The sequence below is a fragment of the Lissotriton vulgaris genome, chromosome 1_1 (assembly GCF_964263255.1).
Source record: "Lissotriton vulgaris chromosome 1_1, aLisVul1.2, whole genome shotgun sequence".
NCBI lineage: Eukaryota > Metazoa > Chordata > Amphibia > Caudata > Salamandridae > Lissotriton > Lissotriton vulgaris.
Genome location: NC_141685.1, coordinates 922,973,335 through 922,988,698, shown reverse-complemented (window position 1 = coordinate 922,988,698; position 15,364 = coordinate 922,973,335). Strand labels below are relative to the sequence as shown.

The following is a 15,364-nucleotide window of genomic DNA, read 5'->3' as shown; positions in this document are numbered from 1 at the left end:
TCAGCCTTTCTCTTGTTTAACTTGAAGTAATATTTCTGGTGCACTATATAGCTTTCAACATGCACAATCTTACTTTCCTCCAAGGCATACACTGTTTTCATGCTATACAACCTCACATGTACACTAAGTACATTCTCTAACTCTATGCCGCATATGTCTACGATGTTATCAGTAAAATCAGTATGTCACCAATGATGTCACTGAATATGTCACTGAGTGATGTAACATGTGAGGTCAGAAGCAGTACATGGTGAGGAAGTATGTTGTGGTTAGCACAGTAAACTTTAACTGGGGAAGTTCTGTGTTTTTTTGGGGTTTTAAAACATTTGTTTCATCTTATTCCTACACCTCACTAATGTCACTTTAACTTGTGTTTTTTTATGGATTTCTCTTTTTTTAAACGTGAGGAAAGATCTTAATACTATAAGGAACTATAAAGTTACTTTTACCTTTGGTTTTGTCAGCTAATTTCTCCCCTGCTGAGCCCCGCCTAAATTTTCTATCCCTTCAAGACCAACCTGAGCACCTCTTTACACACAAATTTCTCAAAAATGGCAAAATTAGCAAAAACACACAAAAAGTGCACTTTGAGTAAGGTACTAGCTTTATGGCAAATTTGGTGTAATGCAGATCAGCAGTTTTTTTGGGATTGGAAATCAAATTTTCCTGTGGGAATTAACATGATAAATCAATGTATTTCGACCCTCTCCCCTTTTTCTTGGCCCGTGGTTGATGAGTGCCTGCAATATGCGGATGATATTGTTCTCTTCAGTCAAACGTCAATAGTCCTGCAACACAGCATGAATGCTGTAAAAAACTACTTGGATGAGCGAGGGCTAGAGCTAAGCTGAAATAAAACTAGAGTGGTTCGGCTGGTTGATTCCAAATTAAAAGTAATTCAACTGGTTTTTAGAATCCAAAAAGGACAAGGTTGTTACCACATATAAATATCTAGGCATCAAATTGGAACATGAAATGCCCTATAAACGTCATTTAGCAACTATGCAGGCTAAAACTGTGTAGTTAATTTTTGGGTTCAATCTACTGAAAAAGAAACCAAGCTGTCTGTCATTTATCCATCTACTTACTGGAAAGTCCGCACAGCTAATGCCAGCGGTGGCCTACAGCACAGAAATCATGCACGGACGTGAAATAATTACATTCAACAAGATCCAAACAAAAGTACACAAAACTGTTTTCCATTCCAAAAACAGCTTCATAAACCCAGGTACGTCTAGAGTTTGGCTTTCGGAGCAAAAAAAACAATCACTTCAAACCAATAGTGCTTTTGTCAAACTGTGCGCTTCGATAGGGGCTCCATTAACAATCTTTGTGCAAGCTTGAAATCGAGGAACATCACAGTATTCAAAAAGGGGCATGGGGAGAATACTTAAGCTAGGCCATTGAGGTGAAGGTAGTGGCCCTTAGGGGCCACCCAGGTTATTTTCAACCTCCTACTCGCCTTCTACCAAATGAAGAGTCGATCAGACAGTAGAAGATACAAACAAGCACTTCTTAGTAATACTCTGCAGAGGAGTCCAATCTGATCTGATCCCTAAGAAGTCTGCCGAGGGACTGGCCATCCAACGGTCTGCAACGCAGTACCATTCCTCCAAGAACCCCCAACCACGCCCACAGTGGAAAGTTACCGGCTTAGGCCGAGCATTAACAAAGAAGGCACAGATGAACGGGCTACCACCTGTTAGATGAGTACACACTATCACAGTTTCAAGGTTGTTCTGCCTAGTTTCAGCATCTCCTAACATGGGAGCAGAGCTACACACATGGATAGGTATGCAAAGGCATAATGGCTTATTCATTAGTAAGTCAGAAGGCAACCTGGAACTGGAAAGAAAATAATAACTAAATACAGTTTAAAGCTGAGGCAAGCAAGACGAATTACTGGGCCTAATTCAGACACAGCCTAATGGGTATTGCAAAATACAAAATGGAGTCACACTTGCTAACTGAAGCTTCGTGCATTACAAGGATAACTCAGTGGGTTGCATAAAGTGAATACAAATGCAATCTAATTTAACCGCACGCTGCTAACCTACTATGGCACGAAACAAGAATATAGTGAGAATAAGGTCTCTCAAACCTAACAGAGGAACTAGGCATGCAAGATGTATGGCCTCCAGTATAGACAAATTCGCCTTTAACTGAGTAACCAATGCCTCAACACCATTGCGGTCCCATCGAACAGCCACAAATTCCTTTCCAAGAAGACGGCATGCCTGGACGGTGATCAACTCATACAAACATTTGAGACCCCAGGAGGATCTTTCAGCACATTTTTCCCAGGCCTTAAAGCAGCAGTTTATGTTACATTGATTCGGATCATAGAAATTAAATATTTAATTCCATTTTGCAAAAACCAGCCGCAAAACTAAAATTGTAGGCTTTACAGCTAGATGCAAGCAACATTAGTACATATTTTCTGTCTATGCCTGGTGCCAGAGCCACAAAGGATAAAACTGCTGAAACCAATATTCGTAAATCTGTAAATTCGCTCCTGCAGGCAAGTAGTAATCACTTGACTAAGCGGTTCCTCAATCCCCCTAGCCTACAATGGTCTCCAATTCCTAAAACCGCTTCTACAAGAACTGAACCTGTGAATGAGCAAGGTCAGGCTACTCTCAGGGGCATTCAACAGCACAACTCACCTGCACTTTACAACCAGCTTCAACAGAACACAAAAAAAAATTACCTAAAATGGTTTAATCAAAAGAATTGGGCCACCGATGGAGCAAGGACAGGCTACTTTTAAGAACTTTGGTTTGCACAAATCACTTGCACTTTACAACCTGATTCAAGGTGTCCATATTTGCACTAATTAATTGTACTCTACAACACGCAAGAAGGTTTTTTCAAAGAATAAAACTAGCCTCTGTAAACTACAGGGAAGGTGCCAAAGGCAAATTCAGGTCCCGTGGGCACTTACATTTCTACACACAATAAACTCAAATCTTGGAGATTTTTATTTTGCTGATTTTACTGTAAAGAAAATGTTTTTATGCTTTTCCTTCACTACCACAAATGAGTGTATGAGAAATGGTTCTTTAATTGATGAGGATCTTGTCGAGGAGAAGCTTTTTAGGTTTTTCCCTTTTGTATTTTAAATGAATGTATCAGAAACTTTTTTTTAACTGTATGCAATGTTTTTTTATAAACTATGCAAATAAACTTGATAGGTAAAAAAAACTTTCCAAAAAGGAGAGGAAGTGGATGTTTTTAAGAATTTATTTTTAAAGTTGTGTGCAGACTGGCGAAAAATATAAAACTTATTAGCAAAACAAAATTATGGAAGCTTTGACCTAGCAACAACTACACAGTGGTGACTGCTCAGTTGCATCGATGGCCTCGTGTGCCACTCCTAAAAAATACTTCCACAGACGCCACTGATCATCTTAGCGCATTTATCCAATCTCTCCAATTGGGTTTGTGATTCACTGTATCATGCAATACAGGTAAATCAAGGCGAATAGGCCTGTACTTGGCTTGATCAGTTTCAGAGTTACACTACTGATAACTTTATCGGCGATTTAAAATATATATATAAATATATATATATACAGCTTTAGGGGGAGGAGCATGAGTGCAGTCAAGTATTTTACGCAGGAGGAGTTTCACTTGAAAAGGACACAGAACTGGGCGCTGAAGAAGGTCTGACGACCGAAATGCATTCGCCGCTGCTGGCATCCTCCTCAATAAAGTTAGCTGTTCCATCAGAACTCCCCTCCGGCCTCTGTCTTCTTTTTGTGGAAGGAAGAATTTTCGTCACGTTTTCTGCGCCAGCCAGAGGTGCAGCACGGAAGGCCCCTGCCAGACAAAGAGACTCAACCCCATAACTGGCGTTCCGCTGTTCCAGCGTTCATCAGAGTTGAGGGATCAACAAGGGTCGGAGACCGCCAGGAACGTGATGCAGGATTTCGAGGAAGGGGGTATTTTATCTCCTTAAGCAAAAACGCCTCGCATTTGGCAGCTGACTCGCAGTTTCTGCATTAGGGAAATGGCCATGGCAGGAGTGAGGGGACAAAGAGGAATGACTACAGTATTGGGGGCGGTGTGAACAGTCCTTGCCAACTCACCTGTGACACGCACGGATCTATTTTCTTGAGAGTCCACCCCCACGCCACCAACCTGGTCACTGCCGAGACTGTGCATGCTGGGAAATGCAGTTCCGAGGACTGAATTTGGAGCTGCTCAGGTGAGCCTACAGCTTTAGGGGGAGGAGCATGAGTGCAGTCAAGTATTTTACGCAGGAGGAGTTTCACTTGAAAAGGACACAGAACTGGGCGCTGAAGAAGGTCTGACGACCGAAATGCATTCGCCGCTGCTGGCATCCTCCTCAATAAAGTTAGCTGTTCCATCAGAACTCCCCTCCGGCCTCTGTCTTCTTTTTGTGGAAGGAAGAATTTTCGTCATATATATATATATATATATATATATATATATATATATATATATATATATATATATATATATACATACATACACACACACACACACATTTCCAACCTAATTAAATAAATTACATATTTTCATTATGCATTAATAATTAGTAAAAGTGCCAAGACTCCCAGACTCCACGTAAAAACATGCTAATAGCATTTGGCTAATAGCATTTGTGCAGCTGAATGCCAAAGTTAGAAGAATACATTTCTTTTTAAACAGGCGATCTAGAGGCTTTTTTCACAATTAATTGCATAGTGCCTGTTAAAACTCTTTAAAAAGGTCCAGGTTTAGATGTAGAAACAGAGAGTGGTACCCACTGGGTCGTTACAATGACAGCCGTGTTGATGGCGATGTTGATTGTATTTAGTATTTACTCAAACGTCACAACACAGGATAGCAGCAACCCTGACGTTTCCAAAGCTAAAATGTTTTACAAAGGTGTAGCCATTTTAGTTCTCACACAACACAGGTTGCTATTAATAGTGCAATGAAGAAATCAAACCAGAAAAAAAGGTGCTCGAGGTAGTTTGCCTCTGCAGTCTTACCTTCATTATTGGCGTAGTTATCTGTGAAAGATAAAAGATGGGTCAGAATCCATTCACATTAGCGGATGCTTGTGTGTTTTAAAAGCCAAGACTTTCCAAGACATTTCCCCAAGTTCTATTCCTGTCTTTAATGACTGGACCGGATATTAATAAAAAACAACGGCATTTGTGCAGGAAGGTGTACCAGCAACCAACAAAATTAATTCAGACTTCAAAAAGACAATTATCCAAAATATACCAGCCTAGTGAAATTAAGAGCAAGAACCCATACTCTGCTTTTGCTTAATTACATGACATGTTTGGAAAATTGTGAAATTACACTTAATTACAAGCAATGCAAATCTGTTAATTAGCTCTATTCTGTATAGCGAGATGTGCACACTCAATTTCTGAAGCAAGGAAGGTTTCGTGGGAAAATAAAGCTAAAAAAACACTTTGTGCAAAAAAAGCTCAAAAAAGAAAAGTGCTGCAAACTAATGTTCATGCTCTAGTTGTTAGTGCTGTTCTTGGGATATAATTTTGGCACAAATAGCCACGCAAATACTCAAAGTGGTGTAATTTTAAGATTTTTGTGTAACAACTGTAATGTAAAATTCAGAAAATGACGTAATACACCACCGCAAATTCTATTTTACCCAGGCCTAGTCCCGACTACCCCTGCACTTACCTTTGTCAAATCCCTGCTGTTAAATTAATAAATCACTTCTCTATGCGCAGCCTTTCAAGTACTTGCCCACACATGTAACAATCTACTCTCCCCTTACACAAGTTACACATTTCTCCCACATAACTGTGCCTCATACTTCACCTCAAATATCTAAAAAATCCAAACTAGCCCAGCAAAGCTTCACTAAAGTGCATCTACTTCATCCTTTACCAATCACACTTTACACCCTTTCTCTCATGCTCTTTTCCTTCTACTACACATCTCCAGCCGAGGTAAATCTATTAGCAAAACGTCGACCCATAATGCACCTCATCCAACCCCTTAGGTCCCCAAACCTTCTCATCATAAATCTCATTCTACCTTGGGGTACCAAGAAATACTGCAGCTGGGTTGCGATGACATGATTTTCCGTGTAAGCTCATTTTTGTGAGCAGTGGTACGTTCACGAGCCTCCATGAATATACTTTGAAACATGTTATACACCTGTAATCTCTCTTCTTAATTGTATTTAGCATATATGTGGTAGTCTATTTTGCACTTAGTCGGATGTTTACAATTGCTTATTTGCACTGAGTTCAAAGTTTACAATTTGCGATTTTTGTACAATATTGCTGTTAGATTCCGTGCTTACTGAAGGTTTACATAGCGTCTATTTGCACTTTATTACTATGCTTTGCACATTGGTTTTATGTTATTTATTGATTTCAAGAGTATTGTCCTATCCCATTTTTAACTCCTTTTGTATTTCTTATTGATGATTGTATGTTATATGTATATTGGCAGTGGTGATTTGTACTTTTATGGATATTTTATATCCGAATAAAGACCATTTGACTTGACATCATAAATCCAGATTAAAGGGGGCACTGAGGTTACAACCCACACAAATGATCCTCCCTCACTTATCGAACTTCATATTCTCCACCACTTCTCATCGGTTATCATATCCTTCTACCTCTCTGCGGCATCTTACACTGTATATCAGATTATACCTCTGTGCCTGAATCCACTTTCAACTGTTACTTATCCAATCTCTAAAATCACTTATTTGCATATACTTGGTGCTCTTGACTCAATCCATGAACCCTGGCAGATCTCTGTCCCATAAGGTTCACTTCTGGGTCCCTTTAACTCTAGATCATCTCTCAGCAATATCATAAGTTTCGTTGGCTCCCCAACCAATCAGCCATATGCAGAGGACGCCCACATCTTCCTCTCGATCTCAGCATGCCTTATGGACAGTCATCACTGAATGGCTTTTCATTCACTGATGTCAAATTCATCCAAAATGGAAAGAATCAGTATTGCCAAATTGGCACCTGCCTCCCTTTCCTCAACTATCCATCGCCCTACCTCACCAAATAACAGGCACCATGAACTCAGCATTGTCAGACTGAAACCTACAGACACTTCAATGAATATAGATACGTTTATCTCCAACAGGGATTAGTAATGAATATGTATAAAATATGCTCAAATATTTCATTTCGCACATCCAAGACACTGCTCTCCTGAGCAAACTTGTCAAATGTAACCATTTACATGTCTAGCTTCCCGTATATTCTTTAACCTCACTGGATAGAGTACTATATTTTGCTAAAAGAACTTGTCACAAGAACTCCCCAGACTCACCCACCCTGCAGCACTGCCACCATCAGATCAGGTTAGAAGCAAAAATGGCGCTCTATATCGGCTACTGATAATAAATTGCTCAGCTCAAACAACCTCTCTGTAATCTTGGGCCGCTACATGGTCACACCCAGTCTTTGGTCAGCCCTACAAAAGCTGCTTCAACATAAACAGATATCCATGCAGTATCTAGGTCATGTTCTGTTTAGCTCTTGGTGGTCACTACATTGAAAATCTTGCATATTAAAAGAGTCTTCACAACTAGAACATCTATTTACAAATTTGCCATAGAATTATGTAAGTATGTACTGTCTTGTTACTGCTTGTCATCCATCGTATATCACCTCAATCTAGTTGAATACATTCACAATTACTAAAATGCCTTTCATACTAAATTACCTTTCTATGCACAACATTTATTGTCCAAATAAAGAAATTAATCTGCCGTAGGCAATCAGGTTTGCCTACTGAACATCAAGTTATTTTTGGGTGTAAAGCTATGCAAAAAAATTCTCTGTTTTAGGCTGAGGCCTGCCAGGTGTTTAAGAAAATACCTTTATTTTAATGTCATTCCCTGTACCACCATTGCAAATAAAGGAGTACTGGCATATAGTGAACCCATATTACTAGGTTGAGGCAGAGACAAGCAGAATAGTTTTGAACTCTGTAGCTTTAGGGTCTTTCTTAGAAGCTCTCACGCAAACCATGCTATGATATTTGAATTTCAAGAAGACCATCCCAGACAGGTTGATTTGTTGGGGTAGCTAGAGTTGGAAGAGGTGGTTTCCTAGAAACATTTAGCAGTTTGTGTTTTCATATTTTAAGAGCAAAAGGTCAATCTGGATGCCAACATTATTTCCTGTAAGCAGACATTGTACACTATCCCACTACTGTTAGCCACAATGATGTAAGACTATGATCTAAAACAGATCTGGTCTGATGACCTCAAGTGTCAGTGCCATTCAGAAAGCTGCAGTTCTCCTTCATCCAGCTATGCACATGTTTCAGACAAGAAGTGATGTTTTTATTCTAGTTCTCCTGGCTCTCAATGAGGCTGGAAATAAACATCCACAATTTACAAAAGTCCTCCCTACATAGAATTGGTCTATGCTACTGTATTACAAATATTCATCATACACATGTGCTCAGATTTCTATGGTGTATAATCTGTTGTCAACAGCAGCTGTGTCCTTTCACACAGATTTTTTTGGAACAGGCTTTGGTTCTAAGCCTCAACCTACTTCCCAACATAAATCAACAACCCACAGCAGGTGAACTCAGCCTTTCTCTTGTTTAACTTGAAGTAATATTTCTGGTGCACTATATAGCTTTCAACATGCACAATCTTACTTTCCTCCAAGGCATACACTGTTTTCATGCTATACAACCTCACATGTACACTAAGTACATTCTCTAACTCTATGCCGCATATGTCTACGATGTTATCAGTAAAATCAGTATGTCACCAATGATGTCACTGAATATGTCACTGAGTGATGTAACATGTGAGGTCAGAAGCAGTACATGGTGAGGAAGTATGTTGTGGTTAGCACAGTAAACTTAAACTGGGGAAGTTCTGTGTTTTTGGGGTTTCAAAACATTTGTTTCATCTTATTCCTACACCTCACTAATGTCACTTTAACTTGTGTTTTTTTATGGATTTCTCTTTTTGTAAACGTGAGGAAAGATCTTAATACTATAAGGAACTATAAAGTCACTTTTACCTTTGGTTTTGTCAGATAATTTCTCCCCTGCTGAGCCCCGCCTAAATTTTCTATCCCTTCAAGCCCAACCTGAGCACCTCTTTACACACAAGTTTCTCAAAAATGGCAAAATTAACAAAAAAACACAAAAAGTGCACTTTGAGTAAAGTTCTAGCTTTATGGCAAATTTGGTGTAATGCAGATCAGCAGTTTTTTTGGGATTGGAAAGCAAATTTTCCTGTGGGAATTAACATGATAAATCAATGTATTTCTACCCTATCCCCTTTTTCTTGGCCCGTGGTTGATGAGTGCCTGCAATATGCTGATGATATTGTTCTCTTCAGTCAAACGTCAATAGTCCTGCAACACAGCATGAATGCTGTAAAAAACTACTTGGACGAGCGAGGGCTAGAGCTAAGCTGAAATAAAACTAGAGTTGTTCGGCTCGTTGATTCCAAATTAAAAGTAATTCAACTGGTTTTTAGAATCCAAAAAGGTCAAGGTTGTTACCACATATAAATATCTAGGCATCAAATTGGAACATGAAATGCCCTATAAACGTCATTTAGCAACTATGCAGGCTAAAACTGTGTAGTTAATTTTTGGGTTCAATCTACTGAAAAAGAAACCAAGCTGTCTGTCATTTATCCATCTACTTACTGGAAAGTCCGCACAGCTAATGCCAGCGGTGGCCTACAGCACAGAAATCATGCACGGACGTGAAATAATTACATTCAACAAGATCCAAACAAAAGTACACAAAACTGTTTTCCATTCCAAAAACAGCTTCATAAACCCAGGTACGTCTAGAGTTTGGCTTTCGGAACAAAAAACAATCACTTCAAACCAATAGTGCTTTTGTCAAACTGTGCGCTTCGATAGGGGCTCCATTAACAATCTTTGTGCAAGCTTGAAATCGAGGAACATCACATCATTCAAAAAGGGGCATGGGGAGAATACTTAAGCTAGGCCATTGAGGTGAAGGAAGAGGCCCTTAGGGGCCACCCAGGTTATTTTCAACCTCCTACTCGCCTTCTACCAAATGAAGAGTCGATCAGACAGTAGAGGATACAAACAAGCACTTCTTAGTAATACTCTGCAGAGGAGTCCAATCTGACCTGATCCCTAAGAAGTCTGCCGAGGGACTGGCCATCCAACGGTCTGCAACGCAGTACCATTCCTCCAAGAACCCCCAACCACGCCCACAGTGGAAAGTTACCGGCTTAGGCCGAGCATTAACAAAGAAGGCACAGATGAACGGGCTACCACCTGTTAGATGAGTACACACTATCACAGTTTCAAGGTTGTTCTGCCTAGTTTCAGCATCTCCTAACGTGGGAGCAGAGCTACACACATGGATAGGTATGCAAAGGCAGAATGGCTTATTCATTAGTAAGTCAGAAGGCAACCTGTAACTGGAAAGAAAATAATAACTAAATACAGTTCGAAGCTGAGGCAAGCAAGACGAATTACTGGGCCTAATTCAGACACAGCTTAATGGGTATTGCAAAATACAAAATGGAGTCACACTTGCTAACTGAAGCTTCGTGCATTACAAGTATAACTCAGTGGGTTGCATAAAGTGAATACAAATGCAATCTAATTTAGCCGCTCGCTGCTAACCTACTATGGCACGAAACAAGAATATAGTGAGAATAAGGTCTCTCAAACCTAACAGAGGAACTAGGCATGCAAGATGTGTGGCCTCCAGTATTGACAAATTCTCCTTTAACTGTGTAACCAATGCCTCAACACCATTGCGGTCCCAATAAACAGCCACAAATTCCTTTCCAAGAAGACGGCATGCCTGGACAGTGATCAACTCATACAAACATTTGAGACCCCAGGAGGATCTTTCAGCACATTTTTCCCAGGCCTTAAAGCAGCAGTTTATGTTACATTGATTCGTATCATAGAAATTAAATATTTAATTCCATCTTGCAAAAACCAGCCGCAAAACTAAAATTGTAGGCTTTACAGCTAGATGCAAGCAACGTTAGTACATATTTTCTGTCTATGCCTGGTGCCAGAGCTACAAAGGATGAAATTGCTGAAACCAATATTCGTAAATCTGTAAATTCGCTCCTGCAGGCAAGTAGTAATCACTTGACTAAGCGGTTCCTCAATCCCCCTCGCCTACAATGGTCTCCAATTCCCAAAACCGCTTCTACAAGAACTGAACCTGTGAATGAGCAAGGTCAGGCTACTCTCAGGAGCATTCAACAGCACAACTCACATGCACTTTACAACCAGCTTCAACAGAACACAAGAAAAAAATACCTAAAATGGTTTAATCAAAGGAATTGGGCCAACGATGGAGCAAGGATAGGCTACTTTTAAGAACGTTGGTTTGCACAAATCACTTGCACTTTACAACCCGATTCAAGGTGTCCATATTTGCACTAATTAATTGTACTCTACAACACGCAAGAAGGTTTTTTCAAAGAATAAAACTAGCCTCTGTAAACTACAGGGAAGGTGCCAAAGGCAAATTCAGGTCCCGTGGGCACTTACATTTCTACACACAATAAACTCAAATCTTGGAGATTTTTATTTTGCTGATTTTACTGTAAAGAAAATGTTTTTATGCTTTTCCTTCACTACCACAAATGAGTGTATTAGAAATGGTTCTTTAATTGATGAGGATCTTGTCAAGGAGAAGCTTTTTAGGTTTTTCCCTTTTGTATTTTAAATGAATGTATCAGAAACGTTTTTTTTAACTGTAAGCAATGTTTTTTTATTAACTATGCAAATAAACTTGGTAGGTAAAAAAAACTTTCCAAAAAGGAGAGGAAGTGGATGTTTTAAAAAAAAAAAAATTTAAGTTGTGTGCAGACTGGCGAAAAATATAAAACTTATTAGCAAAACAAAATTATGGAAGCTTTGACCTAGCAACAACTACACAGTGGTGACTGCTCAGTTGCATCGATGGCCTCGTGTGCCACTCCTAAAAAATACTTCTAGAGACGCCACTGATCATCTTAGCGCATTTATCCAATCTCTCCAATTGGGTTTGTGATTCACTGTATCATGCAATACAGGTAAATCAAGGCGAATAGGCCTGTACTTGGCTTGATCAGTTTCAGAGTTACACCACTGATAACTTTATCGCCGATTTAAAATATATATATATATATATATATATATATATATATATATATATATATATATATATATATATATATATATATATATATATATATACACACACACACACATTTCCAACCTAATTAAATGAATTACATATTTTGATTATGCATTAATAATTAGTAAAAGTGCCAAGACTCCCAGACTCCACGTAAAAACATGCTAATAGCATTTGTCTAATAGCATTTGTGCAGCTGAATGCCAAAGTTAGAAGAATACATTTCTTTTTAAACAGGCGATCTAGAGGCTTTTTTCACAATTAATTGCATAGTGCCTGTTAACACTCTTTAAAAAGGTCCAGGTTTAGATGTAGACACAGAGAGAGTTACCCACTGGGTGGTTACAATGACAGCCGTGTTGATGGCGATGTTGATTGTATTTAGTATTTACTCAAACGTCACAACACAGGATAGCAGCAACCCTGACGTTTCCAAAGCTAAAATGTTTTACAAAGGTGTAGCCATTTTAGTTCTCACACAACACAGGTTGCTATTAATAGTGCAATGAAGAAATCAAACCAGAAAAAAAGGTGCTCGAGATAGTTTGCCTCTGCAGTCTTACCTTCATTATTGGCGTAGTTATCTGTGAAAGATAAAAGATGGGTCAGAATCCATTCACATTAGCGGATGCTTGTGTGTTTTAAAAGCCAAGACTTTCCAAGACATTTCCCCAAGTTCTATTCCTTTCTTTAATGACTGGACCGGATATTAATAAAAAACAACGGCATTTGTGCAGGAAGGTGTACCAGCAACCAACAAAATTATTTCAGACTTCAAAAAGACAATTATCCAAAATATACCAGCCTAGTGAAATTAAGAGCAAGAACCCATACTCTGCTTTTGCTTAATTACATGACATGTTTGGAAAATTGTGAAATTACACTTAATTACAAGCAATGCAAATCTGTTAATTAGCTCTATTCTGTATAGCGAGATGTGCACACTCAATTTCTGAAGCAAGGAAGGTTTCGTGGGAAAATAAAGCTAAAAAAACACTTTGTGCAAAAAAAGCTCAAAAAAGAAAAGTGCTGCAAACTAATGTTCATGCTCTAGTTGTTAGTGCTGTTCTTGGGATATAATTTTGGCACAAATAGCCACGCAAATACTCAAAGTGGTGTAATTTTAAGATTTTTGTGTAACAACTGTAATGTAAAATTCAGAAAATGACGTAATACACCACCGCAAATTCTATTTTACCCAGGCCTAGTCCCGACTACCCCTGCACTTACCTTTGTCAAATCCCTGCTGTTAAATTAATAAATCACTTCTCTATGCGCAGCCTTTCAAGTACTTGCCCACACATGTAACAATCTACTCTCCCCTTACACAAGTTACACATTTCTCCCACATAACTGTGCCTCATACTTCACCTCAAATATCTAAAAAATCCAAACTAGCCCAGCAAAGCTTCACTAAAGTGCATCTACTTCATCCTTTACCAATCACACTTTACACCCTTTCTCTCATGCTCTTTTCCTTCTACTACACATCTCCAGCCGAGGTAAATCTATTAGCAAAACGTCGACCCATAATGCACCTCATCCAACCCCTTAGGTCCCCAAACCTTCTCATCATAAATCTCATTCTACCTTGGGGTACCAAGAAATACTGCAGCTGGGTTGCGATGACATGATTTTCCGTGTAAGCTCATTTTTGTGAGCAGTGGTACGTTCACGAGCCTCCATGAATATACTTTGAAACATGTTATACACCTGTAATCTATCTTCTTAGTTGGATTTAGCATATATGTGGTAGTCTATTTTGCACTTAGTCGGATGTTTACAATTGCTTATTTGCACTGAGTTCAAAGTTTACAATTTGCGATTTTTGTACAATATTGCTGTTAGATTCCGTGCTTACTGAAGGTTTACATAGCGTCTATTTGCACTTTATTACTATGCTTTGCACATTGGTTTTATGTTAATTATTGATTTCAAGAGTATTGTCCTATCCCATTTTTTAACTCCTTTTGTATTTCTTATTGATGATTGTATGTTATATGTATATTGGCAGTGATGATTTGTACTTTTATGGATATTTTATATCCGAATAAAGACCATTTGACTTGACATCATAAATCCAGATTAAAGGGGGCACTGAGGTTACAACCCACACAAATGATCCTCCCTCACTTATCGAACTTCATATTCTCCACCACTTCTCATCGGTTATCATATCCTTCTACCTCTCTGCAGCATCTTACACTGTATATCAGATTATACCTCTGTGCCTGAATCCACTTTCAACTGTTACTTATCCAATCTCTAAAATCACTTATTTGCATATACTTGGTGCTCTTGACTCAATCCATGAACCCTGGCGGATCTCTGTCCCCTAAGGTTCACTTCTGGGTCCCTTTAACTCTAGATCATCTCTCAGCAATATCATAAGTTTCGTTGGCTCCCCAACCAATCAGCTATATGCAGAGGACGCCCACATCTTCCTCTCGATCTCAGCATGCCTTATGGACAGTCATCACTGAATGGCTTTTCATTCACTGATGTCAAATTCATCCAAAATGGAAAGAATCAGTATTGCCAAATTGGCACCTGCCTCCCTTTCCTCAACTATCCATCGCCCTGCCTCACCAAATAACAGGCACCATGAACTCAGCATTGTCAGACTGAAACCTACAGACACTTCAATGAATATAGATACGTTTATCTCCAACAGGGATTAGTAATGAATATGTATAAAATATGCTCAAATATTTCATTTCGCACATCCAAGACACTGCTCTCCTGAGCAAACTTGTCAAATGTAACCATTTACATGTCTAGCTTCCCGTATATTCTTTAACCTCACTGGATAGAGTACTATATTTTGCTACAAGAACTTGTCACAAGAACTCCCCAGACTCACCCACATTGCAGCACTGCCACCATCAGATCTGGTTAGAAGCAAAAATGGCGCTCTATATCGGCTACTGATAATAAATTGCTCAGCTCAAACAACCTCTCTGTGATCTTGGGCCGCTACATGGTCACACCCAGTCTTTGGTCAGCCCTACAAAAGCTGCTTCAACATAAACAGATATCCATGCAGTATCTAGGTCATGTTCTGTTTAGCTCTTGGTGGTCACTACATTGAAAATCTTGCATATTAAAAGAGTCTTCACAACTAGAACATCTATTTACAAATTTGCCATAGAATTATGTAAGTATGTACTGTCTTGTTACTGCTTGTCATCCATCGTATATCACCTCAATCTAGTTG

At 39.1% G+C, this 15,364-nt stretch overlaps 1 protein-coding gene across 10 annotated transcripts in view; it reads right to left on the bottom strand.

Annotated features, from left to right (window-relative positions):
- Positions 1 to 15,364, bottom strand: part of LOC147748173 (E3 ubiquitin-protein ligase TRIM38-like) — a 229,320-nt gene that overhangs the window by 54,982 nt on the left and 158,974 nt on the right. For 4 of the 10 annotated variants that reach the window (XM_086959081.1, XM_086959083.1, XM_086959082.1 and 1 more), the window contains 2 exons: positions 12,711 to 12,731; positions 5,004 to 5,024 (listed from right to left, as the gene is read on the bottom strand). The exons of 3 other annotated variants lie outside the window; for them this stretch is intronic. In XM_086959081.1, coding sequence (XP_086815207.1) covers positions 5,004 to 5,024; positions 12,711 to 12,731 — 42 coding nt within the window. The remainder of the gene's footprint in view (positions 1 to 5,003; positions 5,025 to 12,710; positions 12,732 to 15,364) is intronic. 3 more of the 10 variants (XM_086959087.1, XM_086959089.1, XM_086959090.1) reach the window with 1 other exon arrangement.